The following is an 18,524-nucleotide window of genomic DNA, read 5'->3' on the forward strand; positions in this document are numbered from 1 at the left end:
CTCCCGAGTTCCTTTCTTACGACACAACATACAGCACTGCCCGTCTATCCAGTGACTCACAATCGAGTACCCGAGTCTACGGCCTGCAGGGCCTGAAGTGGACGATTCGTGTCCAGTCCTCCTCGCGCGTGGCTGTCAATAAGCACGTGCGCAGCGCCGCTGAATCAGGCCGTGCATGGAACGTGGCCTGCTGTGTATCTGATGGGCGCCAGGTGTCGCTGTGAACTGAGTCGGTAAACCTGGATGTTTTGGGCGGGGACGCTCTGGCCACGCGAGCTCTCGGTGATTTCAGATAGTGGCAGCAGTAGCACCAGAGGCTGAACACTGCGGACCCGGCGTAAGGCATGCGACGGCAGCCTGGCGGGCTCAGTACGCCGACAGAGACCCGCACACACACAGGTAGCATGGTTCGGCAATGTCGACGGGATCCCTTCGCCCTTGTGGGCGCAGTTTCAGCGGCACACCGGTTCCTGGTGCTGATCTGCTGGTTACGGGCGGCGCGCGCCGACACGGAAGGTGAGTCCAGGGGGAACGAGGACTGTGTATTTGTGCGCCAGACTGTGTACATACCAGCGTGTTGTGTGTGTGCACAACTCTGTATTATTATAGTGTGTTTACAGCTTTCTTTGCGTTACAATGTGTGTGAAGCGCACACCACTACACTACAGCATTGTGTGTTTACAGTATGGTGTGCAAAGAATTGAATATTTACGGATTTGGATGTGCACAACACTGTGTATAGATGTAAAGCATGGTATGTAGCTTTGTATTTATACCCCTGCGTAGAGCATTGCGGAGATACTGTATTCTGTGTGACAGACAAGTGGGTGTATAGCGCTTTATTTACATTGTTTACAAGCTGTAGAACTCAGTTTACAGCATATACTGCTTTACCTAGTTACAGTATTGCTTACAACGTTGCGTATATAGTGTGAATGCAGCATTACGTATGTGGGCAGCACATGTGGCTGTGTGTCACTGGCGGCCCTTGTGGACCAGCACCCGCAGCATGTGCTGCACTTGTTCAAGGCAGGGCCCGTTTCAGACTCTCCTCCTAATTTACCCCAAACGTTAGGGCGATGATGAGCTCGGGAAGACGGGTGGCAGCACATTGTTTTCTTTTCTCAGTGACTCTTCGGACACTTGGCATTTCACTGCTCTTATGTTCTGGTAAATATCTCTTTAGCGTGCTCATATGTGAAGGAGTTTTAATGTTAGCTCATTAGTAGTGAGATTCTGATATACTTTTATTCGAAACACTAGCTAGCTAGATCTTTTCCTGACGCCCACTGGGCTTATTACCTTTGACTGACAGCTTACAAGAAAAAAAGACAAAGTCAAGAACTTAATTTTAATTTGTGCATTTCACAAGGTTGCAAATTGGCAATGTGACATAATTGGGGCCACTGGAATGCGTCTACGGTTCTTGCTTTTTCTGCATTATCATTGATTTTCTCGTTTGCCACATAATGTACCATTTGCTGCATAATTAAGAGTTCACCAGAAAATATATTTTGTTTCTAGCTCAAACGGATGAAACCTTATTAAACAAAAGGTGCTACATATAATTCTGAGCAGTAGCAGATCTTGTGCAAAGTTTAACCGTTCACCTTTCACTTACTGATAGCTATATTCCTTTGTTAAACTGCTACTAATGTGTACAACTTCGTGCTGGCACTTAAATAATTGTTCAAATGACCCAATAAATAATACTATTATGCCACATAATTTCCCTTTTCTGGCTGCATAATTATCAACCACAGCAGAATAATTCCATTTGCCTTGCATATAATTATATTTGTAATTCCTGACTTTTTTTCCAACAGAATGTTACATTGTTGTCTTGTAGTTTTTCAGTCCAGTAGCAGTGAAACCTTTCCTTACACAAAGAATAAGTGAAAGACAAGTTGCAGAAGCGATATCACAGTTTCCTCACACGTGCAGAACAGGTACAATACAGGTGTCTAACACGCAAAGTGAGAAGACTGCTGTACACTCTCCGTAAACAGATATAAACATACACACATTGTAACAGTCCAGGAAGAAACAACTAAACCCGTACTCGTGTATTATGATGAACCCTTGCCTACTTAGTATGGTATGATTTAACCACCTCTAGCACAGGAAGCATCTGTAAGTACGCATGTTCACTGGTTGTACAGTCTCCTAGTTAGGGTTGCCTAGTTTGGGTCAGGTTATGCCCCTCAAGTCGACAATTATGTTATGCCCTTGTTACACTTTGACCTAAACGAAAATTCAGTGTTGGGTAGCTGTCACCTTTGGGTTACAAGAATGGAAGGAGCCAACACTGGAGGGCGACATTTGAACTGTTTTTATTGAGGTTCTAAACAAAAAAAGTCTCGTGACAACACGAAAAACAATCTCATCGTTGATGAGACAATCGACGATTAGACTGAGGGTTTCTTCCTCTTCCAGCTGGTATGAGAGGACATGGCTGGATAAGGGTAATTAGCCTATGCATTAGTTGCATATACTATGAACATCAAGAGTGTTGCCCAAAGGGGTTTTTTAATTATGGCCTTGTTTTTCAACTCAACAGTTTCCACTGTGAAGATGTCCAACACTGGTGCAGGTACCAAGTGGTGAGCCCTGATGAATCTGCCGATAAGTTTGTTGGGCAGTGAAACATGTTGGCTATGGGTATTGGTATGCGATGTTAAGCTACCAGCTTTTTTAGTTCACTAGTACACACCATCACCAGTAATACACTTGTAACTTCGGTGTGACTGTTGATTTTAATCACTTTTTTGTTGTCATATCAAGGAGTGATTCCTCGAATGTTTTTGTCTTGCACCTGTCTTTTCTGCACACAACACATATGGTTTTGCTTTTGGACACTTTATTTTGAAGAGGAATGCGACCAATGATGAGAGAGGGGCAAGAAATTGGTAAACATCTGCCAAGGGCCCCAAGGGTGTTCTCCCGTGAGGTGCCTTCCTCTTCACCACACATTTTTTCATGTTTGTCTTGTTCTAAGTGTGGGATCACGTACTGTCTCAGTTGAACAGTCATAGGTGGTTGTGTCGAGTTGAAAGCAGTTTGGATTCTCCCTCTTTTATGGTTAAAAATAATGATTTGTTTTGGACGGATAGGCACTTGAAGACCACGCCTAACTCAAAGTAGAGTAGATGGTTGGTTTGGAATCTAATGGTATATTTTCCAGCACAAAGGAATGCCTTATTAGATAAATGCTAGTCCGCGTCCAGGTACTGGGATCTTTTTGTATTGATCCTTTCTCAAGACAACAGGTCTTGGTATCTCACTGCAAATATTGTGAAACAATCTCTAATTTATTTGGAATGTTATACAAGTGCATTAAATAGTTCCTTTGTTTTTTTTTTCTCCATAAGATGGGGTTAACAGGAGTGGAAACACCCCTTCTCCATCTTGGGCAGAAAAAAGCTTCAGTCCTTAAAAGGAGAGGTACAGCAAGAGCAGCAACCCGATCTTTCCCCATCACAGGACACATACAAATTACACAGTGCCAGCTTAGCTTTCTCACACAACAGTTACAGTATGGCATTAGCAGAGCAATCTTCCCTCTCTCACAGAAGGCAGCAAGTGTGATCTTCTATTCCCTGCAGAAAAACTAGTGTAAGCTTTCATCGCCCTCAAAACACAGTTAAGGAATGAGTGACCTGTAGGCTACAGAAAAATCTCTGCTAAATCAAATTTGTTGGATTCAATAAAGTCTTTAAGTTCTACCTTGTTTTTTTATCATAGATTTAGCATTTATTAGGGTGCCTTCCAAAGATTTGGTTGCAGTGTTATTTGGATACAACGGTGCTTCAGTGGGGTTATCTTTAATTTTAAAATTATTGAGCTTCAGATTACAAGCAGGGCAAGTAGTGTTGTTTAGGTTGGCTTGGGCATTTAGTTTTATACAAGACTTATTCTTTCAGAGAATATGAGGTTTTAGCAGATTTTCTCAAGAACAACGGAGTTTAGGAGTGTATTCTAAAAAGAAACGAACAGGGGCGCTGGTCATGGTCTGTCCGTGGATGGCTGCAAATGGTCCTAACTTACGCACACCCGCTGCGTGGACGTGCTGAGCCAGTATTTTTGTAGTCTGACATGAGAGAGCTGAAGCGCTAGATCTAACAAAGTGCACAGGTGACAAAAAATACAAACGAGGGTTCAGCAACCCCTCCTATAGTCCCGCAGGCTCCGCTGGGGTTGTCCACTTCTGTTAAATTAATTACAAACTAAAATGAAGTGTTAAAACTGGAAAGCACGATCCCGCATGTGACTCGATCCAATATGGTGACTCTAAAAATCGCACACTAGCGTGTACAAGGAAAGGAAATGGGGAATCCGAGATCAGCACCTTGCCTTTGGTGCAAGGAAAAGGTGGCTGATGGCGTAGATGTGAGATTCTCGGCACATATTGACTAGTCAAGAAAAGCTTCTTTTAACCGGGAGATCTTGAGCGGATTATGGAATCAAAAGCAAAAATGCATATCACACAGATTTGAGTTTATTGTGTTTCAGAGGTTTGTTCAGATGTTTTTTTTCCATCCACTGGAATTAGTGGATATTATCTGTGAAATATTTGTGTGAGTTCTGCATTGCAGTTTGTCAATATGGCCTTGTAAGACTGTAAGTTCGTACCTTCATGCCATAGTCTCAAGGATTCTGTCAGATGGGGGTTTTCTTATTGTGTGCACGTAACTCATGCAAGGGTGTATGGGGCGTTGGGGTATGTGCATCTGAAGCTTGGGGGATGTGTGTGCATGTGAAACATTGAAAGTGCGCATGAGAAGTATGATGTGTTGTGTGTGCATGTGAAGCATGGGTGTCTATATACAGTGGAAATATGGGTGTGTCTACATGCAAAGTGTGGGGGTGTACATGCGATGCAAGAGCAGAGTAATTTTGCTGCACAGCGTTCCTGCAGCACTCTGTGTATTGCTCAGTATCCGTGTAGCAGCATTTCAAGTAGGTGTCATACGCATATCGGGCTGTGCGTGCCTTAACAGTGCCATGCATGAGCATTAAGAGTATAGGCAGATTGTGTACACAACACTTATGCTTTTATACAGCATGCATGATTGTGTTCTTCTGTGTGTCTTTAGCAGGCTGGCGAAGCTCTGATGATGTGTTGAACAGGAACAATAGTGTGCATCTTCCCAAAGAAGGAGCCCCCCACTCTCATAAATCTCATAATTCATAAACCCACACTGAATGTCACCATGCGTCTTCAATTAACTGTCCCCCTCGGTCCTATTATATACAGACTCACATGGGTTTAAAACTTGCCAATATTAAGTTTAGTAGACTATTCTAGATGCATGTATTACAGCAGAGTGTTGTAATGAACTCAAGGTGAAATTAGGAGCACTCAAATTATCATTGTGAAGTTAAGATCCTAAAAGTTCTTGCCAAATGTACCCTAAAGCAAACGTAAGCGATGCCGTCACAAAAGTCTATTTATTAATAATGTAACCTAGGCATGTTGGCAGGTAATGTTGTGAATGGCTGATAATGAACACTAACGCCCAAAATTTCAAATAGTTGCTAATGTAGGGGGATGTTTGCTGCCATACTTTAAGCATCTGGGCTTGAGTAGGCTATAAAATGTGAGTTGTGTATTGATCAGGGGCTACCTGAAAAGCGTTCGTATAATGACAGTGGCAAAAGTATTAGGCGTTACTGGTTAGCTTATATAGAAGGTCTATCAAAACATTTAAACACTACCCAACAAAACCCTAACCCACCCTTCCCTTCAACCCGAGAGGCGCCCAAGAGAATAGCTTTGACAGGCCACGCTGTTCACGGAGGACAAGACTTCTTGACAATGATGCATGGTGGTGGTTGGTAGAGGTTTAGGTATTATGGCACAATAGTGTGCATACTTGAAGGGAACATACCATAGCTGCCTTATGTAGTGGCCCACTTTACCTGGTGTTAAATATCTGACTCTATACAATTACTGCATTATCCTAAATTAAACTGACGCTTGATTTAGAGCTCATGGTCACCTTCATAAGTATGAAGAAGCTTACTTCACATTGGAGGTAAAATGCATGAGTTATTCTAAACTTACCAAAGTCCTTCTTAAGAAATATTTGGGGTGAAGGAATGGATGGTGCAATCTGGATCAGTATATTATTTATGGGTGAAAGTAATTGTATGTGCTCAGCATGCAGTGATTGCAATTCATACTTGAAGTATTTCACTAGGAATTTTACTATACCGCGACTAAACCTTAGCTGAACTGCAAACAAGATTAAAAGGTGTCACAGGGTTATTGTACATACTGCTAAGATATTCGACTGGGAGCAACATTACCTGTTTCCGACTGGCCTAAGGCAGGAATAGAAATAGGATATCTTCCACACATTAGGCACACTCTGTTTTAAATATGAGCCAGTTTCTTTCTCTGTGTGGAATAAGGGCAAATGTTTTATAGGCATATTCCTTTAAAGTTTAGAACACTTACTCATTCAAGATCATGCTGCAAAGCAGAGACCAGGATAAGGTCGCTAAAGCTTTTAGCGCTTGCTCTTACCCTAATGTTTAAATTTCTCCTGACAAATAGCTGCTTACATTTTTTGTTGAATGACATTCATCATTTTTTCAGATCCTTTTGAACCTGAATGTTGGACTGTTGAAGTGATAACATGCAAACTTTTTGTCAATGTGGGCATTTAAGTTTGGGTAGTCAAATTATAGACAGGTGGAAATTCTCAAGACCGCTACCATTTCAGATATTCAGATAACCTGATAATAAGGTACATGAGACTTTATTGTTGTGGCTTGAAACAAGAAGATTTTTGTGGTTCGTATTTAAATTAATGTGTTTTTAGTGTACATAATGCTTAGTTCTAAGAATTATTATGCTGGGTTAGTACACCGAGCGAATATCGTTCAACATTTGTGTTGTAAATGGTAATATATTATCCATTTTAAATCATTCTAAAGACTGGCTTTTATTTGTAACCTTTTAATATGTCCTTGTTCACGTGTGAACATGTTTACTCATCAGTATTACCCACTGTACATATATTTGTTTAAAATACTTTCTAGCGAAGGACGCCTCAGCAAGATTCATAGTTAACCAGTATAGTGCAGTTACCCCACTGACTGTATTTGTTGGTAGTGACAGACGTGTAATACAACTGTATGAGGGTGCCAGTGCTGTTGATGTTGAAGCACTATTTTTCATTACAAATCTTTCCAAATAATATGACCTCGCTTAAATTATGCAGTTTATACTTTGCATGCATACTTTATTTCTGATCCTTCCTTTATACTACATCCTCACCCTCCCTCCCACAGGTTATTTATTATAGGGCTTATGTCTAAAAGCATCACAGATATCAGTCCATTCATCCAGTCCTGATAGGCCGTTTGATTTCCGGCGAAACCATTAGGGTGACTCTTCACTCAATGTCTCTAGAAATGCCATTTCTGTCTCAGAGCTTTTCGAACACCAATACTTTCTATCACGTGTTATTCTAATACATTCCTTGGGAACAAACCAAGACTACAATGAATGCATTCGTTTGTCACATGAAGCCCTAGGGATGGAACCCACTATCCATAGTGAAATATATTCAGGAGGTCACCCAAGAAAGTGTGCATTTTCAGCATGTATTTCCAGAGGAAGGGTGTCCAATTTAGAATCAGGTGGTTCCAGTCTATATTAGATTTTCAGGAAAATGCGAACAATTTTTTAAAATAATTAATTGTATGTAGATTCATCTCTATATGTATTCTACTTTTTTTTTAGTTCTTTATCTCCCCTTCCTTTTACGTGATTCTATTTGATTGCTATTTTTATGGGGAAGATACCGGATACATCCATTATGAGTAACTGAACACTTGCAAGAGCTGCATTCACAACCCCCGTCCAATTGTTACTCTCTACTTTGACTGGGCCAAATAGACGGAGTCAGCTGAAGCCTTTTCTCTTGGTCTCGAGTCTGTGGGCAGTAATTGTGTTGGGTACTGTCGTGTCTCAGTTCTATTGCACTCTAGTTTGATAATCCTATTGCCTTTCAATAAACTTTATGCACTTGCTTCTCCAAGGTTATGGAGTTGATCCGTCAAGGCTTACTTCTTGAATTTGCAAATTATTTGACATTTAAATACTCTGAGGTGAGTAACTGTACAATATAGTAAACTGCAACTAAATAATGTAGTCAAATGCTGCTTGGACATTGTTCACACTTGTATCATTACTTTAATGTGTGACTCAAGGCATACTTCCTCCTATGACAACCCGGTCTGGGTCCCTGCCTTCTCACATATCGAAGGAGGTCAAAGTTTGATTTATAAGCATCCCAGAGTCTTTATTGACACCAATCCAATCTATTTGCCATACAATTACTTAGCTAATTACCAACTAAAGAACGTTGGATCCCATCCCTCCTATTGCAAACATTTTGGATTTGTTGTCTTCCTTCTTGAATCCACTTTTAAAGTCTAAATCTATAGGCAGGCTACCTGAGTAAACCTGCACTATCCTGGCCACAATATCTGGTGGGGCCCGCCCTTTGGAGTCTTGATCCTGCTTTATAAATGGATCCGATAAAGTAATGTCCAGTCAGACCTACATAGTTGAAAAAGAATATGGATTTTTTTTTTCAGGTCTGAAAGTAAGGCAGTTAGCTTTATGAATAGCCATAATAAACTAAAGGTCCTAGCACTTTCTGCCTTAGAAATATTATTATAAACAGACATGTGCAGTAAGGCTGTTCCAGCCGAATAACTGGGGTAACTAAATCCAGTATTACTGTATTGGGAAGGTTTTAAGAAATTCGTTTAACACTTCGGAATGACCACTTTACAGCATGTTTGTTGTTTTGAAAGCTAAGAAGCATGGAAAGTATTTGGTTTGGTACAGATTTGCTTCTCTTGGGTAAGGTCTTTCAGGGTGCACCTCTCTTTCAAAAATCTTGCACAGTTATATCCTATTCCATCTGGGCAGTTCATAGCTTTCAGTGCTGTAATCTTGCACAGTTATATCCTATTCCATCTGGGCAGTTCATAGCTTTCAGTGCTGTAGAGGTAGTGGTAAAGTGCATGTAGGGATGTGGCTCAAGGGATCCTTTAGAAGATTTAGTACACTTCTCACAATTGGAGAGGCAAGAAAGTGATCACTTTGTTATGGCAAACTAGGCAGAAAATAAGATTCAACATTCGAGCCACGCAGGATGTCATGATAAGATATTTAAGCTAGGAAGTAACAGTCACAGAGTTAGGACAGGTTTTTCCAGCTAAGGTCTCTAGGAACCTCAGGTTCAAGTTGATATGACATGTTACACTTAAAAAAAAGCCTGGCCCTAACCAGCTCTACATAATGAATGGCAAATGTCCAAGTAGCAACACTCGAAGAGTACCCCAATATGTGGGAACCTGAGTTCTGATTGCTGAGCTTGATGCCAAGACCAAGAAGACTGAAAAGGGCAATCCAATTTGATAACTTGGTCTTCATATGAGCCAATAGATGTATTGGAATACATTGGGAGTCCCACAGCTCCTTGCTGATCTGAGCGTGGCAAACTGAAGGTGTGCCAAATATGAGAATGCCCTTCTCGGCCTCTTGCAGGTGGAGTGAAGAGAGATAGTCAGTACTCAGTCTCACCTACTTTGTCTGAAAGATGGCAATAAATCCCGATGATTTGTACGAACCCTAGACTTATTCGCATTGGATTGTGGTTGCAACACATCCATTTACTGCCAGATTTATAAAGCTGACTGTGTTGTGGTTGCACACAATTTGACGGTGTTCAAATGACAACACAAGTAGATGTCCAGAGCCCCTGTGCCAGTGTGGCTGTATTCACTCTTGACCTGATCCTGCAGAATGCAATGAGATCCCGGATGCTCTACTGTTTCTATGAAGCCCAAAAACTAACATTAGCTTGAATCTGACAAATGTATATTATGAGTATTAAGACGAATTGTTCTGCATTTATTAAGCGCTCCAGCTAGTATTGTAAGCATGCTCCGGACTTCCATGTAAGACCGTAACATATGATTTAAGTGCACTTTGTTGCTTACTCATTTTGTGTCATAAAACCAGTAAAAAATATATAAAAATAAAAAACATGTAGACTTAGCCCAAATATTAACAAGATGACTAGAGAAGACTTGCTTCTCTGCATTAACTTGTCATTCGTGTCTTTTGTCTATTGTAATTAAAGTAAACCACCATAAGGAGCATTGGTTATTGTATGCTCACCCCTTTGCGGCAAGACCCAATACAGAGCAACAAAAAATATTTACCAGACCTATTAGTACAAGTTTGCAGTATGTTTAATCTAGTCTGCACTAATGATGCAAATCCCATACATTCTTCTGCGTCCAAAGGTGACATAGCGGTTCACAATGTGCCATGTCTTCGTAATATCACTCCATCTTCTACTGCTCAACCGGCAGTACTCCCTCTGCTTCTATAAGACCACCCCTGTTTGTGCTAATCCTCTTCCTATTTCCACAAAGTGATATTTGATCCCTACTTTATCTTACTTCAATTCCCCTATAGCGGTGCTGATGCAGAACACCTCCAACCCACGTTTCTGCTACCATGGAGCAGGATAGCCATACATCCGGGTACTCTGCATCCTGCATGCACATCAAGTGATATACATGCATTGGCATGTATCATTAGTTATAAGTGATGCAAGTGTGGTCGAGCACCAAGAAAGGGAGTGGAGAGGGTACATGTATCTGCATTCCAAAGCACGAAGTTGTAAGAAAATATGTGGCACTCACTTTCCAGAAGTTCACAATAAAACCAGATACTTGCAACGACTTTGGTATTATACTATGATAGGCACCACTGTGTCACCCCATGGTAGCTGTGGATGCACTATAAATTTAACAAACCTTCAACAGATAGGTGGCATGCACTCTGCAGAACACCAGCCTCCCTCGAGATGTTCAGTCTTAAGCTGTTACTGTATTTTGACCTTTTTACATATTCGTGTTTCCTTTTTCAGACTACACAAAGTAAAACATGCCTTCCAAGCCACTCTTATTGTACCAATAGCAATGTGCAACTAATAGAAGAGCACCTTCTATCGCTAACCTGATTCGCTTCTAGGCCCATGAGCAATATATTTGTTTTCTTACTTTAATATTGACTCTTGGAGTACATTTGTGGATTATTTATTAGTGTCTGAAACCATTGAGTTCTTAAAGAGAAACTAGTGTCCTCGAAAGATAAAGCCAGACTACTGGCTTAAAAGCTTGACAGCCAAAACTTCTCTTAATTTTAAATTGTGTTTATTGAGCATCATACATACATAAGAATCTTTAAAGGCAGCTTAGTTTAACTTGTACCCTTGTCATATAAATGAAGTGTCCCAGGAGGAACAACAATAGTGTGCTAACTGCACAGAACAACACACTAGCCTCACCTCAGTCACTGGCAGAAATGAATGACGAAAGAACCCCCTCCACCCCCATGCCAGCCACTATGTGCATGGGGTAGAAAAAAAGGTGGAAGGAAGAGAAGAGCTCACAAGTAGTCTTGTTATTCTGCAAACACTTATCAGTATGTCTTGCTAAACCCCAGAAGCAACAGATTAATATATCACGCAGCCTGAGAATCTGTATCATTCATTCTCAAGCCATCTCTGACTCCTAAGATCGTCCATGTGCCTTCCTGCTGCCAAAAAAATTAGCACTTTTTGAAATCCTGTAAATGTATAAAAAGTTTGTCAGAGGGCCACTGGGCAAGCAGGACGTCCATTGTCCAAATATGGAGTTGTGGCCTTTTAATACTCTGAGACCTTCGGGTGAATTACGCGCTTTACAAGTGAAATAAATGTAAATATATGTAAATGATGTCCTGAGCTTACAACCTACTATGGGTCCTAAGTAACTGGGTCATTTACTACCCTTCAGCAGTTGACTCCTAGTGATAGCACAAGTCGAGCAGTCAAAGTCTTTTCACAGGGAAATAGGTGCAAGGTATGTAGGGGCTCATAACTCAAAATGCCCACAGTGACCCCAATAAGGTGATTATCCATCCTAATACTGATCTTTAGTGTAAAAAAGCAACCTTTATTATACAAGCTAAACATAGCACGCTAGATAATCCATACAAGAAGTTTCTTAAAACTAGTGCACTTGAGCTTGTCAATGTGGTGATCCCTCTTCCCCCAACCGCCTACGCACTATTCTCGATGTATTTTAGGAGGTGACCCCAGGTCCTACCTGCACTTGTGATGCACATCAAAGTCTAGTTTTGGCCTTGAAAGCTTTGAGCTCTCTTATTGGTAAACTGCTGACCTGAACAAGCCTCACTTTGACCTGTAGCCCTGATTCCAACCTTACCCCCATCTGCAGCCTTCAGAAGAGACCAGGAGCTTAGGTGGTCCTCTCCCTCACGCTCCACAATATGCAGCTCGAATCATGCTCTTCCTGAGGCCGACCGGGTTGGTGCGCAGATGAGATCGCAGATGGCACTGCTTACAGGTTCAGAAACTCCTTTGCAGTTCCTGCCCATAAGATGGTAATGCACCGTTGCTGGTGCAAGCAGCTTCTGGGCTTGTTCCAGAGTGCTTGCCTGCGCTGGTCATCTGGATTCTTCTGACTTGGCGAATGCCCCTAACGGTCCCAGTTGTCCCCTTCTAGCATAGGTGGATCACAGTTATGGGCGACAGTCCTGATCAAGTCAGATCCTCTGGGCGATGGCCCAAACAATCTCATCAGTTCCAGTCTGGCACATCGGGGTCACAGGTTTCCGCCTTAATGAGGTCCATGAAACCATGTGATGGACCGCCAACTTGACGGCAGCCCCTACAGAGCTTGCTGACTTCTGCAGTCGAGTGGACGGCTCGCCTCATTAGCCCTGACTGGACCAGATGCCTCACACTCCTCAGGATCCACTCAACAGGATCGCCACTGTGCCTTGCTCTCTCCTCCTCCTCAAAGGATCTGCTGGGCTGCTCCAGGCACAGAGCAAGTGTCTTGGCACCTCACCAAGATGAAATACTGGTAGTCCTAGGTTCTCAGTCCTTGTTCCAGCAGCAAGACAAATTGGGGATCTTCCCATTCCTGATTAGACAGTGCTTTTCAACTAATTATGGGGATCATGCTCCCACCTTTATAGTCAAAATGCAGATACACATGTGATTTAGTGCCTGGTCTTTGAAATTCGTATTGGCGGGTGTCTGCTCCATTGAAGTCCGCCCTCCTCTGCACTGCCCTTTGTCAGAGGGACAAGCTGCCACAGCAGGAGTGGCTCTAATTCTTAGTTCTCCTTATCACAAGCCAAGGGAGTAACTGGGAATCACTCGTGGCTGTCACCGTTCACTGAAATAGGCTCATAAAGGTTCAAAGAACTAAGCCTTCCTCTCTATCAAGATTACATGGTAGTGCCAACTTTCAGTCCCACCATCTCCTTGACAATTATCCCAGGCCCCACTGACCAGTAACTCCTCTTGAAATCAAGAAGACTTTTGATATACAAAGAGGATGCTCTGCTCTTCTCCTCTCTCTTCAGTGTTCGTGTCCCACCACAGCCCTCAGAAATGTTAGCAATAGACATTTGCTGTCTAGGAGATGCATTCCTCGCCTCTCCAGGCGCGGGGCCTCCACATTTTAATACACAGGCATTCATGTTATGTACCATCCACGGGCACACATTTGCAACTCCTCACACACATGCAAGTATCACAGATTGTCCGGTGCTACACAGCAATCAATGCAGGCCATTGGTGAGTCAAGTACACAGTCACAGACCTTTACACATATGAGGCAGTAAGTGTCACTGCAGTGAATCCGGTAAAAAGGCGTATTCACGTTACTTATTCTTCTGATCACAAAACAGAAATGTTGGCACAACCACACCCTTATCAATAAACTCCAAATAAGGGCAATGGCCCTCTACTTTCATTAGAGTAGAGTAACGCTTGGTGAGCCCCTCCAGGTCTAAGCAGATCATATTACCGTGAGAGGAGCCTAGATCATGGCTCACTGGCATAATCTGTGTTCGGCCAGGGCCTAAAATCAGTACCAGGGATCCTGATATTAATGTAGTAGGGGCAGTCAGGGCAGCGGTGCAAGTCCTTCACCATGCAGGACCTTTCCCATCCCAAAACAGTATTTTATTCAATCACCTTGTGTTTAGCGTCAAACCAGAGTAAAGTCTTGTCTGTGGTCCTTTTTTGGCACTTGAAAGCTCTTGTCTCTTTTCTTGAGTGGTCTTTCTGAGGTTGAGCAACACCAACACTTTACATACTCTGAATTCTAAACCTGTGTTCTTTAAATCCGCTTGTGTGAGAGCCTTGCATTTTGCCCAGGCCCTCAAATCAACCAACACAGTTCCCGCACTAGATATTCTTTCCGCTTGTCCCATTGTCACCTGTTGCATCCCCTTTATATGCTTCCAGCACTAAAGCACTTTCTGAACCCAACCCCTCTGTTTGCAGGAAATATACAAGAATGCTTGATGTTATTCTCTCAGTGATATCCCATAGATCTTCAGTTCTGTGGCGCAGGCCCCAAAATTCAGTATCTCAACCTCCCACTGAGAGCTGAACATGTTAATTATGCAGCATTTGAATTTAGCATGTTGTTTCAACAGGTGGTCTTAACAACTTCCCACCTCCAATGGTGACATCTTCTTACCCATTCCTCTACATTCACCTCTGTTTGAGCAACATACTACTTCAACCCCTTCCAAATTGTATTCTGTAGAGGAAACATTACAGCCAATGTTTTGGGTTGTGTCCCTCAAGGCAATCAGTCGGTCAAGGAGGAGAGATTCGTTCTGGGACAAACTGGAAGAACTGGGATCTACATATCCCTTTTCTCCTTGAAGGTGATGCGGTGAAGAAGGCTGTCTTTGGGAAAACTAATGTATTCTAGGGCCCCTTTGTATTTAAACTTTTTTGGAGTCATGAATAGGACACTTTCTGATTGTCCCTTTCACCCCCTAATTAAAAACGACACTCTCAGGGGGTCAAAAACTGGCAAATCTTCATGTTTACTTCATTTGACCACGGTCATTATGAAGTGCAGCATATTTCAGGATGTGCAGAATCCACTTGTACCTCTCTTAGCTTACTTTTCAGCTCCCTGAGTGGACACTATTGCAACTTTGGGCCGGAGTCGGTGATAAGGGCTTCCGCCTGACATGGATATTAAAGTTTGTCAGAGAAGTCCTTGAATCTGCCCTAAGCAATCCAACATTAGTACCCGCGGTATAAACACTGGCAGACTGCATGGTTACCTTGTCAGTCCCTACAAAGCACTGCATCTTAATTTTTTAGAGAGATTAACAAAACATTGGGAAAGTGCTCCGCCTCAATGTTCATGAGCTTAGTAGATATCTTAAGGCATAGCACTGGATGGGGTTCTGAGTCTCAAGACTATTGAAATCACACCCCATTCAGTCCCAGCAGCTTGCACAAGTACTGAGGTGGAAGCCACTTAAGAGCTCTCATGAGACATGTCAATCCGGGAGCATGGCCCGTTGAGACCCCTTTCAGCAACCACCCTGCACCTCCCATGATACCACTAAGCACTACCTAAGGAAAATTAAAAAGTTCTTTGGAGAGGCTAACTACAACATACAATATGGAATATCGTTGGAGCACCCATACCTGAAGTGTGAGTTCGTGCAAAACTGGTTTAGTGATGGGTGTAGGTTCAATCTAAAAACCTGGAACTTGCTCAACAAAAAAATAAAAAAGACAACTCTGTTTAATTTACAGTTAATACTTTTTGCCTACCTCCCTTCGCTCACTGAAACTACACATTAATGGTCTGAGCATACATAACAAGTATAGTGTCTCTGGAACCATAAACTGAACCATAGCCAGACAGTTTACAACTTTAACTTTAAAAAAATAAAAAGTAGCATTACAAACTGGTCCGTTTAGCCTTTCTTGTCCCTCTTAGTAGGGAGAGTGAGCTTGATGAGACAATCCAAGAGTTGATTGACAAGATTATGATAAAAAAATATGAAAATTGATCCTAAAAAATAAAGGACAGCATGAAGTTGGACGAAAAGGCAAAGTAATACAAACCATTCTGCATCTTAATACAGGTGGCAAAGATAGAATTTTGATGAATTCCACCTCGATTCTGTTCAGAGCTACCAGCAGTACAGACTAGAAAAAATCGAAGTGACTTGCAGCATACTCGTTTGCCAACCTGCTCTACGGGAAATTTGCACAGTGGGTCAGAGTAAAGGAACATTTGCATGAGACACTTGGATTCAGGGGGCCTTCTCACCAATCCTGTTGTCCAGTGAGAGCTTCCGATGCCTTAGATCTAGTATACTCTCTGTATGGTTGGAATTATTTTTCATGGGTGCTGGGTCTTTCTTTTGTATTTTTCCTTATCCAAAAGACAAGCTCTGTTTCAGCTTCTATTTGTGGTTCAGTGCATTAGCAGTCGTCATACAATTTAAGTAAGCGTATGCCCATGCTTTTAAAATTAGCTTCAGCTTTTTTTTCCTTCAATAAAATGCAAATTTAAGTCTTCTCTGCTCAGTTTTGGCATTTATTCCTTCATATCCCATTTCTGCCAAATTTCCTGCTAACTTTACTCTCAGATTTGGCAAATTAATAATGAAAAACACTAAACAGCCTATAGAAAACCCAGGTCTAGGTGGTTGAAACCTGTTTGTTTAAATCTGGAGACTAGCTCAAGTAGCAAGGCATTCAGGATTTTAAAAACGTCCATTGAAGGCCATATTGTGATTGCTATCGCTAAATTCTTGGGCTTGGTTTGGGTGATTCATTCAAAGAAGAGGACCTGTTAGAAAATGTTTTATGCTCTATAGTTTCTCTTCTGATGATTGCTTATGTACTATGTACTTTTAGTATGATTTTCAAATTAACCTAATCTGATGGTGTACGAATTAAGGAAAAATGATCACCCTAGGAGGTAGTATTGCAGGGTCGAACTTCTTAGCTGGTTTGTTTTAGCTGTTTTTTTAACTATTTATTGTACACTTTTGTCGTTTTAAAGGAAGGAGTGATTTAAATCCACGTAACACACCTGTATGTTTAATTTGGCTATATTCTTATATATTCTCACCTCTATGTACAATGTATTAACTTTTGTGATTTTATAAATCGAAATAAAGTTTTTGACTGACTGACACTAAACAGTCACATGACACTATTGTCACATGAACTGCATAATTGCTGCTTCTTGTATGAAATCTGTTAATATGAATTTTTGTTTTAAATTCTGTCTAAGGAAAATGTAATGCTCTATTTTTGTAGTACTTTGAGTTATTATACCTATGCAGGCGTCTTGGAAATTCCAAAAGCTGTTTTAGGAAATGTATTGTGAAGTAATTCATTTAAAGATTAGTGGGTACCCTATTGGGTAAAGAGTTTCTCCCGTCCGCAGTGTCAGTAATCAGAAGTTCAGGGTTCCCTTGGAATTGGCGACCATGGCTTTATGGTGTAAAACATTTACAATGGGCGAAACCATCTCCTTTTTATATGGTTTCAATATATGTTAAATGTACAAAACCTGTTTAATTTTCCATTCAAATTTTTTAAAACATGTATGCTGCAAACTTGATTTTTAAGTTTAAATTGTGATCATGGAGTGGGTCGTTGATCCAATTAATGGAGTATAACTATGTAATGAATGGAGGAATTATGTCCTTAACTTAGTAAACCTGTGGATTTCTCAATTTGATGTTTTGGTGCTTCGTGTCAATTAGTGAATGAGGTCGGTGTTTAATCTTTAACAACACTGGCTCGGTGTCTTCAACTAACATTTTACAATCTTTGAACATGTTTTTTAGGCATACTTGTTTAATCTACTCTTAAATGTGAAGTCTGTTCTGTACTTGAGGGTGTCAAAGACTGTTTATTTTAAATCAGTCGGGAATTGTAATTGAGATGTGAATGCATTTTGCTTACTAGTATTCACAGGTCCCAGAAAGGCTACCCAGGTGACTGCATAAGATCGGGGACACCATGTCCCTGCTGACTTTTTCCTTAAATTGTGGAATAGAATCTCGATTTTTTTGTATTATTATTTTGTGTTCAAGTGGTAGATTTGGGGGTGAGTCACGAGGGCTGAAGCCTCACAGCATTGGTTGTTAATGAATGCTCAGATGTGATGCACGGTGACCTCATTACACGGAGTCATCGGAAAACCATAGTTTCATAGCACTCCAGGTTGAAGGTAAAGAAAGAACAAGGTGTTGATTTATAACCGCGCGCTTACTTGAGTTGTGGAACCGGAATGGAATCTGAGACTCGTTTCCCAAGGCGGTGCCTTCGCTGGGCTGTTAGCCCCAAACCCACGCCCTCCCCCGCCTTATAAGACAGGTTTACGTTTATGTGTGGCCGGCACCTGTTGTATGTGGGGAGCTTTTATCGTTTGAGCTAAAACACCGCTTGCTATTTCCGTTTCTTTGCGAGTGGGAGCGTGACTCTAAACCTACCATCCGGCAGAGCTGCGAGGCAATGTTTTCTTGCCCGCAGCACTTCGCGCCGGATTAATTAATGAATAATTAATAAACTGTTTCAGCAGAGAAACGAATCCACGCTCACTATCCA

The 18,524-nt window shown here is 41.6% G+C and overlaps 1 protein-coding gene across 1 annotated transcript in view; it reads left to right on the forward strand.

The window, feature by feature from the left end:
* Positions 1-227: 227 nt before the first annotated feature.
* LOC147668662 (transmembrane protein 131-like) overlaps positions 228-18,524 on the forward strand; it is a gene marked incomplete at its 3' end in the record, with an annotated part of 812,034 nt that continues 793,737 nt past the window's right edge. The window contains exon 1 of the mRNA XM_086948537.1: positions 228-516. Coding sequence (XP_086804663.1) covers positions 345-516 — 172 coding nt within the window. The remainder of the gene's footprint in view (positions 517-18,524) is intronic.

The sequence above is a fragment of the Lissotriton vulgaris genome, unplaced genomic scaffold (genome assembly GCF_964263255.1).
Source record: "Lissotriton vulgaris unplaced genomic scaffold, aLisVul1.2 SCAFFOLD_700, whole genome shotgun sequence".
NCBI classification, from domain to species: Eukaryota; Metazoa; Chordata; class Amphibia; order Caudata; family Salamandridae; genus Lissotriton; species Lissotriton vulgaris.